Source organism: Telmatherina bonti (genome assembly GCF_933228915.1).
Source record: "Telmatherina bonti genome assembly, chromosome: 14".
In the NCBI taxonomy this organism is placed as follows: domain Eukaryota; kingdom Metazoa; phylum Chordata; class Actinopteri; order Atheriniformes; family Telmatherinidae; genus Telmatherina; species Telmatherina bonti.
In genome coordinates, this window is record NC_136612.1 from 5,893,075 (window position 1) to 5,907,416 (window position 14,342).

Below are 14,342 nucleotides of genomic sequence, written 5' to 3' on the forward strand. Positions count from 1 at the left end.
ACACACACACACACACACACTCCCGCACAAACACACGTGTGTTTGTGCGGGAGTGTGTGTGTGTGTGCGTGCGTGGAGATGTGTGTGTGGATCTCTGAGAGCACAGTTGATAATAAAGATGAGAAGAAGTTATTAAAGTGATCATTATAAACGGGGTTGTTTCTGGATTTCTGGATGAATAAATAAACAACGTCACATCAACATTATTTACCTGTAAACCTGCTCTAATTGGTTGGTTCCACCCACGCGTTCTCAATGCGCGTGCTCACCGGATAAGCCGTTTTATCTGAGGGGTTCACCGGGATTTCCACCCGGTTCAAATGGAGTAAACCCCGCCCGCCCGGAGAACTGCTCGGTTGTCCGGTAGTATAAATGGAACGGACCCATAAAGCTCCCAGCCAATAGAAAAACGTCACTGAGCTGTTGACCAATGAGAATAAAAGCAGCGTGAACTTGACTTCACGCGCAGAGTGAGAAGACGGAATGTGACGTCACCGTCAGCTGTTTTACTGGCGTTTTCTCCTCTCGCGCTCCGGGTTCTGGATCCCTCAACAAACCCAGCTTTACCCAGTTCGGACTGGTTTAGGCGGGGAAAGGCTCTGCGTCGGAACCGAAGCACACCCTCAGGACTACTTTTCTGCCAGATTGGAGCCGTCCTCCGCCGACATCGAGCGACGAGTTGCAGCCGATCCCAGTCCTCCAGTCCGGGTTGGAGGGAGGGAAGGAGGTCGCAGGGGATCGGGATGGAGACCGGGGAGGGTGCGGGCACGGCTGCCGGGGCGGACGGGCCGCGGTTCCGGTTCGGATGCGCCTCCTTCAACCAAGACTCCACGTAAGCAGAGAGGAGGAGAGTCAGTATCTCCTGGAAGGAGGTGCAAATCAGATCCTGAGAACAGATGTGGTGAAAACATCTGGAAAAATTCAGCAGCTGTTTCAGTCAGGAAGTCATTTAGTTTTACAGATGTTCAGGTGGAATATCCAGATGTAGAGATGTTCAGGTGGAAGATCCAGATGTGGAGGAGATGTTCAGGTGGAATATCCAGATGTGGAGGAGATGTTCAGGTGGAAGATCCAGATGTGGAGGAGATGTTCAGGTGGAAGATCCAGATGTGGAGGTGTTCAGGTGGAAGATCCAGATGTGGAGGAGATGTTCAGGTGGAAGATCCAGATGTGGAGGAGATGTTCAGGTGGAAGATCCAGATGTGGAGGTGTTCAGGTGGAAGATCCAGATGTGGAGGAGATGTTCAGGTGGAAGATCCAGATGTGGAGGTGTTCAGGTGGAAGATCCAGATGTGGAGATGTTCAGGTAGAAGATCCAGATGTGGAGATGTTCAGGTGGAAGATCCAGATGTAGAGATGTTCAGGTGGAAGATGCAGATGTAGAGATATTCAGGTGGAAGATGCAGATGTAGAGATGTTCAGGTGGAAGATCCAGATGTAGAGATGTTCAGGTGGAAGATCCAGATGTGGAGATGTTCAGGTGGAAGATCCAGATGTGGAGGAGATATTCAGGTGGAAGATCCAGATGTGGAGATGTTCAGGTGGAAGATCCAGATGTAGAGATGTTCAGGTGGAAGATCCAGATGTGGAGATGTTCAGGTGGAAGATCCAGATGTGGAGATGTTCAGGTGGAAGATCCAGATGTAGAGATGTTCAGGTGGAAGATCCAGATGTGGAGATGTTCAGGTGGAAGATCCAGATGTGGAGATGTTCAGGTGGAAGATCCAGATGTGGAGATGTTCAGGTGGAAGATGCAGATGTGGAGATGTTCAGGTGGAAGATCCAGATGTGGAGATGTTCAGGTGGAAGATCCAGATGTGGAGATGTTCAGGTGGAAGATCCAGATGTGGAGATGTTCAGGTGGAAGATGCAGATGTGGAGATGTTCAGGTGGAATATGCAGATGTGGAGATGTTCAGGTGGAAGATCCAGATGTGGAGGAGATGTTCAGGTGGGAGATCCAGATGTTGAGATGTTCAGGTGGAAGATGCAGATGTGGAGGAGATGTTCAGGTGGAAGATGCAGATGTGGAGGAGATGTTCAGGTGGAAGACCCAGATGTGGAGACGTTCAGGTGGAAGATCCAGATGTGGAGACGTTCAGGTGGAAGATCCAGATGTGGAGATGTTCAGGTGGAAGATGCAGATGTAGAGATGATGTTCAGGTGGAAGATCCAGATGTGGAGGAGATGTTCAGGTGGAAGATCCAGATGTGGAGATGTTCAGGTGGAAGATCCAGATGTGGAGATGTTCAGGTGGAAGATCCAGATGTGGAGATGTTCAGGTGGATGATCCAGATGTGGAGGAGATGTTCAGGTGGAATATGCAGATGTGGAGGAGATGTTCAGGTGGAAGATCCAGATGTGGAGGAGATGTTCAGGTGGAAGATCCAGATGTGGAGGAGATGTTCAGGTGGAAGATGCAGATGTGGTGATGTTCAGGTGGAAGATGCAGATGTGGAGATGTTCAGGTGGAAGATCCAGATGTGGAGATGTTCAGGTGGAAGATCCAGATGTGGAGGAGATGTTCAGGTGGAAGATGCAGATGTGGAGATGTTCAGCTGGAAGATCCAGATGTAGAGATGTTCAGGTGGAAGATGCAGATGTGGAGGAGATGTTCAGGTGGAAGATGCAGATGTGGAGATGTTCAGGTGGAAGATGTAGATGTGGAGATGTTCAGGTGGAAGATCCAGATGTGGAGATGTTCAGGTGGAAGATCCAAATGTGGAGGAGATGTTCAGGTGGATGATCCAGATGTGGAGGAGATGTTCAGGTGGAAGATCCAGATGTGGAGGAGATGTTCAGGTGGAAGATGCAGATGTTCAGGTGGAAGATCCAGATGTGGAGGAGATGTTCAGGTGGAAGATGTAGATGTGGAGATGTTCAGGTGGAAAATGCAGATGTGGAGATGTTCAGGTGGAAGATGCAGATGTGGAGGAGATGTTCAGGTGGAAGATGCAGATGTGGAGGAGATATTCAGGTGGAAGATCCAGATGTGGAGATGTTCAGGTGGAAGATGCAGATGTGGAGGAGATTTTCAGGTGGAAGATGCAGATGTGGAGATGTTCAGGTGGAAGATCCAGATGTGGAGATGTTCAGGTGGAAGATCCAGATGTGGAGATGTTCAGGTGGAAGATCCAGATGTGGAGATATTCAGGTGGAAGATCCAGATGTAGAGATATTCAGGTGGATGATCCAGATGTGGAGATGTTCAGGTGGAAGATCCAGATGTAGAGATGTTCAGGTGGAAGATCCAGATGTGGAGATGTTCAGGTGGAAGATCCAGATGTGGAGATGTTCAGGTGGAAGATCCAGATGTGGAGATGTTCAGGTGGAAGATGCAGATGTGGAGATGTTCAGGTGGAAGATCCAGATGTGGAGATGTTCAGGTGGAAGCTGCAGATGTGGAGATGTTCAGCTGGAATATGCAGATGTGGAGATGTTCAGGTGGAAGATCCAGATGTGGAGGAGATGTTCAGGTGGAAGATCCAGATGTGGAGGAGATGTTCAGGTGGAAGATCCAGATGTGGAGGTGTTCAGGTGGAAGATCCAGATGTGGAGGAGATGTTCAGGTGGAAGATCCAGATGTGGAGGTGTTCAGGTGGAAGATCCAGATGTGGAGATGTCCAGGTGGAAGATCCAGATGTGGAGATGTTCAGGTGGAAGATCCAGATGTAGAGATGTTCAGGTGGAAGATGCAGATGTAGAGATATTCAGGTGGAAGATGCAGATGTAGAGATGTTCAGGTGGAAGATCCAGATGTAGAGATGTTCAGGTGGAAGATCCAGATGTGGAGATGTTCAGGTGGAAGATCCAGATGTGGAGATGTTCAGGTGGAAGATCCAGATGTGGAGGAGATATTCAGGTGGAAGATCCAGATGTGGAGATGTTCAGGTGGAAGATCCAGATGTAGAGATGTTCAGGTGGAAGATCCAGATGTGGAGATGTTCAGGTGGAAGATCCAGATGTGGAGATGTTCAGGTGGAAGATCCAGATGTGGAGATGTTCAGGTGGAAGATGCAGATGTGGAGATGTTCAGGTGGAAGATGCAGATGTGGAGATGTTCAGGTGGAAGATGCAGATGTGGAGATGTTCAGGTGGAAGATCCAGATGTGGAGATGTTCAGGTGGAAGATGCAGATGTGGAGATGTTCAGGTGGAATATGCAGATGTGGAGATGTTCAGGTGGAAGATCCAGATGTGGAGGAGATGTTCAGGTGGAAGATCCAGATGTTGAGATGTTCAGGTGGAAGATGCAGATGTGGAGGAGATGTTCAGGTGGAAGATGCAGATGTGGAGGAGATGTTCAGGTGGAAGACCCAGATGTGGAGACGTTCAGGTGGAAGATCCAGATGTGGAGACGTTCAGGTGGAAGATCCAGATGTGGAGATGTTCAGGTGGAAGATGCAGATGTAGAGATGATGTTCAGGTGGAAGATCCAGATGTGGAGGAGATGTTCAGGTGGAAGATCCAGATGTGGAGATGTTCAGGTGGATGATCCAGATGTGGAGGAGATGTTCAGGTGGAATATGCAGATGTGGAGGAGATGTTCAGGTGGAAGATCCAGATGTGGAGGAGATGTTCAGGTGGAAGATCCAGATGTGGAGGAGATGTTCAGGTGGAAGATGCAGATGTGGTGATGTTCAGGTGGAAGATGCAGATGTGGAGATGTTCAGGTGGAAGATCCAGATGTGGAGATGTTCAGGTGGAAGATCCAGATGTGGAGGAGATGTTCAGGTGGAAGATGCAGATGTGGAGATGTTCAGCTGGAAGATCCAGATGTAGAGATGTTCAGGTGGAAGATGCAGATGTGGAGGAGATGTTCAGGTGGAAGATGCAGATGTGGAGATGTTCAGGTGGAAGATGTAGATGTGGAGATGTTCAGGTGGAAGATCCAGATGTGGAGATGTTCAGGTGGAAGATCCAAATGTGGAGGAGATGTTCAGGTGGATGATCCAGATGTGGAGGAGATGTTCAGGTGGAAGATCCAGATGTGGAGGAGATGTTCAGGTGGAAGATGCAGATGTTCAGGTGGAAGATCCAGATGTGGAGGAGATGTTCAGGTGGAAGATGTAGATGTGGAGATGTTCAGGTGGAAAATGCAGATGTGGAGATGTTCAGGTGGAAGATGCAGATGTGGAGGAGATGTTCAGGTGGAAGATGCAGATGTGGAGGAGATATTCAGGTGGAAGATCCAGATGTGGAGATGTTCAGGTGGAAGATGCAGATGTGGAGGAGATTTTCAGGTGGAAGATGCAGATGTGGAGATGTTCAGGTGGAAGATCCAGATGTGGAGATGTTCAGGTGGAAGATCCAGATGTGGAGATGTTCAGGTGGAAGATCCAGATGTGGAGATATTCAGGTGGAAGATCCAGATGTAGAGATATTCAGGTGGATGATCCAGATGTGGAGATGTTCAGGTGGAAGATCCAGATGTAGAGATGTTCAGGTGGAAGATCCAGATGTGGAGATGTTCAGGTGGAAGATCCAGATGTGGAGATGTTCAGGTGGAAGATCCAGATGTGGAGATGTTCAGGTGGAAGATGCAGATGTGGAGATGTTCAGGTGGAAGATCCAGATGTGGAGATGTTCAGGTGGAAGCTGCAGATGTGGAGATGTTCAGCTGGAATATGCAGATGTGGAGATGTTCAGGTGGAAGATCCAGATGTGGAGGAGATGTTCAGGTGGAAGATCCAGATGTTGAGATGTTCAGGTGGAAGATGCAGATGTGGAGATGTTCAGGTGGAAGATGCAGATGTGGAGATGTTCAGGTGGAAGATCCAGATGTGGAGACGTTCAGGTGGAAGATCCAGATGTGGAGATGTTCAGGTGGAAGATCCAGATGTGGAGATGTTCAGGTGGAAGATCCAGATGTGGAGATGTTCAGGTGGAAGATCCAGATGTGGAGATGTTCAGGTGGATGATCCAGATGTGGAGGAGATGTTCAGGTGGAATATGCAGATGTGGAGGAGATGTTCAGGTGGAAGATCCAGATGTGGAGGAGATGTTCAGGTGGAAGATCCAGATGTGGAGGAGATGTTCAGGTGGAAGATGCAGATGTGGAGGAGATGTTCAGGTGGAAGATGCAGATGTGGAGGAGATGTTCAGGTGGAAGATGCAGATGTGGAGATGTTCAGGTGGAAGATGCAGATGTGGAGATGTTCAGGTGGAAGATGCAGATGTGGAGATGTTCAGGTGGAAGATCCAGATGTGGAGATGTTCAGGTGGAAGATCCAGATGTGGAGATGTTCAGGTGGAAGATCCAGATGTGGAGATGTTCAGGTGGAAGATGCAGATGTGGAGATGTTCAGGTGGAATATGCAGATGTGGAGATGTTCAGGTGGAAGATCCAGATGTGGAGGAGATGTTCAGGTGGAAGATCCAGATGTTGAGATGTTCAGGTGGAAGATGCAGATGTGGAGGAGATGTTCAGGTGGAAGATGCAGATGTGGAGGAGATGTTCAGGTGGAAGACCCAGATGTGGAGACGTTCAGGTGGAAGATCCAGATGTGGAGACGTTCAGGTGGAAGATCCAGATGTGGAGATGTTCAGGTGGAAGATGCAGATGTAGAGATGATGTTCAGGTGGAAGATCCAGATGTGGAGGAGATGTTCAGGTGGAAGATCCAGATGTGGAGATGTTCAGGTGGAAGATCCAGATGTGGAGATGTTCAGGTGGAAGATCCAGATGTGGAGATGTTCAGGTGGATGATCCAGATGTGGAGGAGATGTTCAGGTGGAATATGCAGATGTGGAGGAGATGTTCAGGTGGAAGATCCAGATGTGGAGGAGATGTTCAGGTGGAAGATCCAGATGTGGAGGAGATGTTCAGGTGGAAGATGCAGATGTGGTGATGTTCAGGTGGAAGATGCAGATGTGGAGATGTTCAGGTGGAAGATCCAGATGTGGAGATGTTCAGGTGGAAGATCCAGATGTGGAGGAGATGTTCAGGTGGAAGATGCAGATGTGGAGATGTTCAGCTGGAAGATCCAGATGTAGAGATGTTCAGGTGGAAGATGCAGATGTGGAGGAGATGTTCAGGTGGAAGATGCAGATGTGGAGATGTTCAGGTGGAAGATGTAGATGTGGAGATGTTCAGGTGGAAGATCCAGATGTGGAGATGTTCAGGTGGAAGATCCAAATGTGGAGGAGATGTTCAGGTGGATGATCCAGATGTGGAGGAGATGTTCAGGTGGAAGATCCAGATGTGGAGGAGATGTTCAGGTGGAAGATGCAGATGTTCAGGTGGAAGATCCAGATGTGGAGGAGATGTTCAGGTGGAAGATGTAGATGTGGAGATGTTCAGGTGGAAAATGCAGATGTGGAGATGTTCAGGTGGAAGATGCAGATGTGGAGGAGATGTTCAGGTGGAAGATGCAGATGTGGAGGAGATATTCAGGTGGAAGATCCAGATGTGGAGATGTTCAGGTGGAAGATGCAGATGTGGAGGAGATTTTCAGGTGGAAGATGCAGATGTGGAGATGTTCAGGTGGAAGATCCAGATGTGGAGATGTTCAGGTGGAAGATCCAGATGTGGAGATGTTCAGGTGGAAGATCCAGATGTGGAGATATTCAGGTGGAAGATCCAGATGTAGAGATATTCAGGTGGATGATCCAGATGTGGAGATGTTCAGGTGGAAGATCCAGATGTAGAGATGTTCAGGTGGAAGATCCAGATGTGGAGATGTTCAGGTGGAAGATCCAGATGTGGAGATGTTCAGGTGGAAGATCCAGATGTGGAGATGTTCAGGTGGAAGATGCAGATGTGGAGATGTTCAGGTGGAAGATCCAGATGTGGAGATGTTCAGGTGGAAGCTGCAGATGTGGAGATGTTCAGCTGGAATATGCAGATGTGGAGATGTTCAGGTGGAAGATCCAGATGTGGAGGAGATGTTCAGGTGGAAGATCCAGATGTTGAGATGTTCAGGTGGAAGATGCAGATGTGGAGATGTTCAGGTGGAAGATGCAGATGTGGAGATGTTCAGGTGGAAGATCCAGATGTGGAGACGTTCAGGTGGAAGATCCAGATGTAGAGATGTTCAGGTGGAAGATCCAGATGTGGAGGAGATGTTCAGGTGGAAGATCCAGATGTGGAGATGTTCAGATGTGGAGATGTTCAGGTGGAAGATCCAGATGTGGAGATGTTCAGGTGGAAGATCCAGATGTGGAGATGTTCAGGTGGAAGATCCAGATGTGGAGGAGATGTTCAGGTGGAATATGCAGATGTGGAGGAGATGTTCAGGTGGAAGATCCAGATGTGGAGGAGATGTTCAGGTGGAAGATCCAGATGTGGAGGAGATGTTCAGGTGGAAGATGCAGATGTGGAGGAGATGTTCAGGTGGAAGATGCAGATGTGGAGATGTTCAGGTGGAAGATCCAGATGTGGAGGAGATGTTCAGGTGGATGATCCAGATGTGGAGGAGATGTTCAGGTGGAAGATCCAGATGTGGAGGAGATGTTCAGGTGGAAGATGCAGATGTGGAGATGTTCAGGTGGAAGATCCAGATGTGGAGGAGATGTTCAGGTGGAAGATGCAGATGTGGAGATGTTCAGGTGGAAGATCCAGATGTGGAAATGTTCAGGTGGAAGATCCAGATGTGGAGATGTTCAGGTGGAAAATGCAGATGTGGAGATGTTCAGGTGGAAGATGCAGATGTGGAGGAGATGTTCAGGTGGAAGATCCAGATGTGGAGATGTTCAGGTGGAAGATGCAGATGTGGAGGAGATGTTCAGGTGGAAGATGCAGATGTGGAGATGTTCAGGTGGAAGATCCAGATGTGGAGATGTTCAGGTGGAAGATGCAGATGTGGAGGAGATGTTCAGGTGGAAGATCCAGATGTGGAGGAGATGTTCAGGTGGAAGATCCAGATGTGGAGGAGATGTTCAGGTGGAAGATGCAGATGTGGAGGAGATATTCAGGTGGAAGATCCAGATGTGGAGATGTTCAGGTGGAAGATCCAGATGTGGAGGAGATGTTCAGGTGGAAGATCCAGATGTGGAGGAGATGTTCAGGTGGAAGATCCAGATGTGGAGATGTTCAGGTGGAAGATCCAGATGTGGAGGAGATGTTCAGGTGGAAGATCCAGATGTGGAGGAGATGTTCAGGTGGAAGATCCAAATGTGGAGGAGATGTTCAGGTGGAATATGCAGATGTGGAGGAGATGTTCAGGTGGAAGATCCAGATGTGGAGGAGATGTTCAGGTGGAAGATCCAGATGTGGAGATGTTCAGGTGGAAGATCCAGATGTGGAGGAGATGTTCAGGTGGAAGATCCAGATGTGGAGGAGATGTTCAGGTGGAAGATCCAGATGTGGAGGAGATGTTCAGGTGGAAGATCCAGATGTGGAGGAGATGTTCAGGTGGAAGATCCAGATGTGGAGATGTTCAGGTGGAAGATCCAGATGTGGAGGAGATGTTCAGGTGGAAGATCCAGATGTGGAGGAGATGTTCAGGTGGAAGATCCAAATGTGGAGGAGATGTTCAGGTGGAAGATGCAGATGTGGAGATGTTCAGGTGGAAGATGTAGATGTGGAGATGTTCAGGTGGATGATCCAGATGTGGAGATGTTCAGGTGGAAGATCCAGATGTGGAGGAGATGTTCAGGTGGAAGATGCAGATGTGGAGATGTTCAGGTGGAAGATCCAGATGTGGAGGAGATGTTCAGGTGGAAGATGCAGATGTGGAGATGTTCAGGTGGAAAATGCAGATGTGGAGATGTTCAGGTGGAAGATCCAGATGTGGAGGAGATGTTCAGGTGGAAGATCCAAATGTGGAGGAGATGTTCAGGTGGAATATGCAGATGTGGAGGAGATGTTCAGGTGGAAGATGCAGATGTGGAGATGTTCAGGTGGAAGATGTAGATGTGGAGATGTTCAGGTGGAAGATCCAGATGTGGAAATGTTCAGGTGGAAGATGCAGATGTGGAGATGTTCAGGTGGAAGATGCAGATGTGGAGATGTTCAGGTGGAAGATGTAGATGTGGAGATGTTCAGGTGGAAAATGCAGATGTGGAGATGTTCAGGTGGAAGATGCAGATGTGGAGGAGATGTTCAGGTGGAAGATGCAGATGTGGAGGAGATATTCAGGTGGAAGATCCAGATGTGGAGATGTTCACGTGGAAGATGCAGATGTGGAGGAGATGTTCAGGTGGAAGATGCAGATGTGGAGGAGATATTCAGGTGGAAGATCCAGATGTGGAGATGTTCACGTGGAAGATCCAGATGTGGAGGAGATGTTCAGGTGGATGATCCAGATGTGGAGGAGATGTTCAGGTGGAAGATGCAGATGTGGAGATGTTCAGGTGGAAGATCCAGATGTGGAGATGTTCAGGTGGAAGATCCAGATGTGGAGATGTTCAGGTGGAAGATGTAGATGTGGAGATGTTCAGGTGGAAAATGCAGATGTGGAGATGTTCAGGTGGAAGATGCAGATGTGGAGGAGATGTTCAGGTGGAAGATGCAGATGTGGAGGAGATATTCAGGTGGAAGATCCAGATGTGGAGGAGATGTTCAGGTGGAAGATGCAGATGTGGAGATGTTCAGGTGGAAGATCCAGATGTGGAGGAGATGTTCAGGTGGAAGATCCAGATGTGGAGGAGATGTTCAGGTGGAAGATCCAAATGTGGAGGAGATGTTCAGGTGGAATATGCAGATGTGGAGGAGATGTTCAGGTGGAAGATGCAGATGTGGAGATGTTCAGGTGGATGATCCAGATGTGGAGATGTTCAGGTGGAAGATCCAGATGTGGAGGAGATGTTCAGGTGGAAGATGCAGATGTGGAGATGTTCAGGTGGAAGATGCAGATGTGGAGATGTTCAGGTGGAAGATCCAGATGTGGAGATGTTCAGGTGGAAGATGCAGATGTGGAGGAGATGTTCAGGTGGAAGATGCAGATGTGGAGATGTTCAGGTGGAAGATGCAGATGTGGAGATGTTCAGGTGGAAGATGCAGATGTGGAGATGTTCAGGTGGATGATCCAGATGTAGAAGAGATGTTCAGGTGGAAGATCCAAATGTGGAGGAGATGTTCAGGTGGAAGATGCAGATGTGGAGATGTTCAGGTGGAAGATGTAGATGTGGAGATGTTCAGGTGGAAGATCCAGATGTGGAGATGTTCAGGTGGAAGATGTAGATGTGGAGATGTTCAGGTGGAAGATGTAGATGTGGAGATGCTCAGGTGGAAGATCCAGATGTGGAGATGTTCAGGTGGAAGATGTAGATGTGGAGATGTTCAGGTGGAAGATGTAGATGTGGAGATGTTCAGGTGGATGATCCAGATGTAGAAGAGATGTTCAGGTGGAAGATGCAGATGTGGAGGAGATGTTCAGGTGGAAGATGCAGATGTGGAGATGTTCAGGTGGAAGATGCAGATGTGGAGATGTTCAGGTGGAAGATCCAGATGTGGAGATGTTCAGGTGGAAGATCCAGATGTGGAGATGTTCAGGTGGAAGATCCAGATGTGGAGGAGATGTTCAGGTGGAAGATGCAGATGTGGAGGAGATGTTCAGGTGGATGATCCAGATGTGGAGATTTTCAGGTGGAAGATCCAAATGTGGAGGAGATGTTCAGGTGGAAGATCCAGATGTGGAGATGTTCAGGTGGAAGATGTAGATGTGGAGATGTTCAGGTGGAAGATCCAGATGTGGAGATGTTCAGGTGGAAGATGCAGATGTGGAGATGTTCAGTTGGAAGATGTAGATGTGGAGATGTTCAGGTGGAAGATCCAGATGTGGAGGAGATTTTCAGGTGGAAGATGCAGATGTGGAGGAGATATTCAGGTGGAAGATCCAGATGTGGAGATGTTCACGTGGAAGATGCAGATGTGGAGGAGATGTTCAGGTGGAAGATGCAGATGTGGAGGAGATATTCAGGTGGAAGATCCAGATGTGGAGATGTTCACGTGGAAGATCCAGATGTGGAGGAGATGTTCAGGTGGATGATCCAGATGTGGAGGAGATGTTCAGGTGGAAGATGCAGATGTGGAGATGTTCAGGTGGAAGATCCAGATGTGGAGGAGATGTTCAGGTGGAAGATGCAGATGTGGAGATGTTCAGGTGGAAGATCCAGATGTGGAGATGTTCAGGTGGAAGATCCAGATGTGGAGATGTTCAGGTGGAAGATGTAGATGTGGAGATGTTCAGGTGGAAAATGCAGATGTGGAGATGTTCAGGTGGAAGATGCAGATGTGGAGGAGATGTTCAGGTGGAAGATGCAGATGTGGAGGAGATATTCAGGTGGAAGATCCAGATGTGGAGGAGATGTTCAGGTGGAAGATGCAGATGTGGAGATGTTCAGGTGGAAGATCCAGATGTGGAGGAGATGTTCAGGTGGAAGATCCAGATGTGGAGGAGATGTTCAGGTGGAAGATCCAAATGTGGAGGAGATGTTCAGGTGGAATATGCAGATGTGGAGGAGATGTTCAGGTGGAAGATGCAGATGTGGAGATGTTCAGGTGGATGATCCAGATGTGGAGATGTTCAGGTGGAAGATCCAGATGTGGAGGAGATGTTCAGGTGGAAGATGCAGATGTGGAGATGTTCAGGTGGAAGATGCAGATGTGGAGATGTTCAGGTGGAAGATCCAGATGTGGAGATGTTCAGGTGGAAGATGCAGATGTGGAGGAGATGTTCAGGTGGAAGATGCAGATGTGGAGATGTTCAGGTGGAAGATGCAGATGTGGAGATGTTCAGGGGGAAGATGCAGATGTGGAGATGTTCAGGTGGATGATCCAGATGTAGAAGAGATGTTCAGGTGGAAGATCCAAATGTGGAGGAGATGTTCAGGTGGAAGATGCAGATGTGGAGATGTTCAGGTGGAAGATGTAGATGTGGAGATGTTCAGGTGGAAGATCCAGATGTGGAGATGTTCAGGTGGAAGATGTAGATGTGGAGATGTTCAGGTGGAAGATGTAGATGTGGAGATGCTCAGGTGGAAGATCCAGATGTGGAGATGTTCAGGTGGAAGATGTAGATGTGGAGATGTTCAGGTGGAAGATGTAGATGTGGAGATGTTCAGGTGGATGATCCAGATGTAGAAGAGATGTTCAGGTGGAAGATGCAGATGTGGAGGAGATGTTCAGGTGGAAGATGCAGATGTGGAGATGTTCAGGTGGAAGATGCAGATGTGGAGATGTTCAGGTGGAAGATCCAGATGTGGAGGAGATGTTCAGGTGGAAGATGCAGATGTGGAGGAGATGTTCAGGTGGATGATCCAGATGTGGAGATTTTCAGGTGGAAGATCCAAATGTGGAGGAGATGTTCAGGTGGAAGATCCAGATGTGGAGATGTTCAGGTGGAAGATGTAGATGTGGAGATGTTCAGGTGGAAGATCCAGATGTGGAGATGTTCAGGTGGAAGATGCAGATGTGGAGATGTTCAGTTGGAAGATGTAGATGTGGAGATGTTCAGGTGGAAGATCCAGATGTGGAGGAGATTTTCAGGTGGAAGATCCAAATGTGGAGATGTTCAGGTGGAAGATGCAGATGTGGAGATGTTCAGGTGGAAGATGCAGATGTGGAGATGTTCAGGTGGAAGATCCAGATGTGGAGGAGATGTTCAGGTGGATGATCCAGATGTGGAGATGTTCAGGTGGAAGATCCAGATGTGGAGGAGATGTTCAGGTGGAAGATGCAGATGTGGAGATGTTCAGGTGGAAGATGCAGATGTGGAGGAGATGTTCAGGTGGAAGATGCAGATGTGGAGATGTTCAGGTGGAAGATCCAGATGTGGAGATGTTCAGGTGGAAGATCCAGATGTGGAGATGTTCAGGTGGAAGATCCAGATGTGGAGGAGATGTTCAGGTGGAAGATCCAGATGTGGAGGAGATGTTCAGGTGGAAGATGCAGATGTGGAGGAGATGTTCAGGTGGAAGATCCAGATGTGGAGATGTTCAGGTGGATGATCCAGATGTAGAAGAGATGTTCAGGTGGAAGATCCAAATGTGGAGGAGATGTTCAGGTGGAAGATCCAGATGTGGAGATGTTCAGGTGGAAGATGTAGATGTGGAGATGTTCAGGTGGAAGATCCAGATGTGGAGATGTTCAGGTGGAAGATGTAGATGTGGAGATGTTCAGGTGGAAGATCCAGATGTGGAGGAGATGTTCAGGTGGATGATCCAGATGTGGAGGAGATGTTCAGGTGGAAGATCCAGATGTGGAGATGTTCAGGTGGATGATCCAGATGTAGAAGAGATGTTCAGGTGGAAGATCCAAATGTGGAGGAGATGTTCAGGTGGAAGATGCAGATGTGGAGATGTTCAGGTGGAAGATGCAGATGTGGAGATGTTCAGGTGGAAGATCCAGATGTGGAGATGTTCAGGTGGAAGATGTAGATGTGGAGATGTTCAGGTGGAAG

General features: G+C 48.3%; 1 protein-coding gene across 1 annotated transcript in view; it reads left to right on the plus strand.

Moving 5' to 3' along the window:
• The first annotated feature begins 545 nt into the window (after positions 1–545).
• wipi1 (WD repeat domain, phosphoinositide interacting 1) overlaps positions 546–14,342 on the plus strand; it is a 60,862-nt gene continuing 47,065 nt past the window's right edge. The window contains exon 1 of the mRNA XM_079252242.1: positions 546–832. Within this exon, the coding sequence (XP_079108368.1) occupies positions 744–832 (89 nt within the window). The 5' untranslated portion in view covers positions 546–743. The remainder of the gene's footprint in view (positions 833–14,342) is intronic.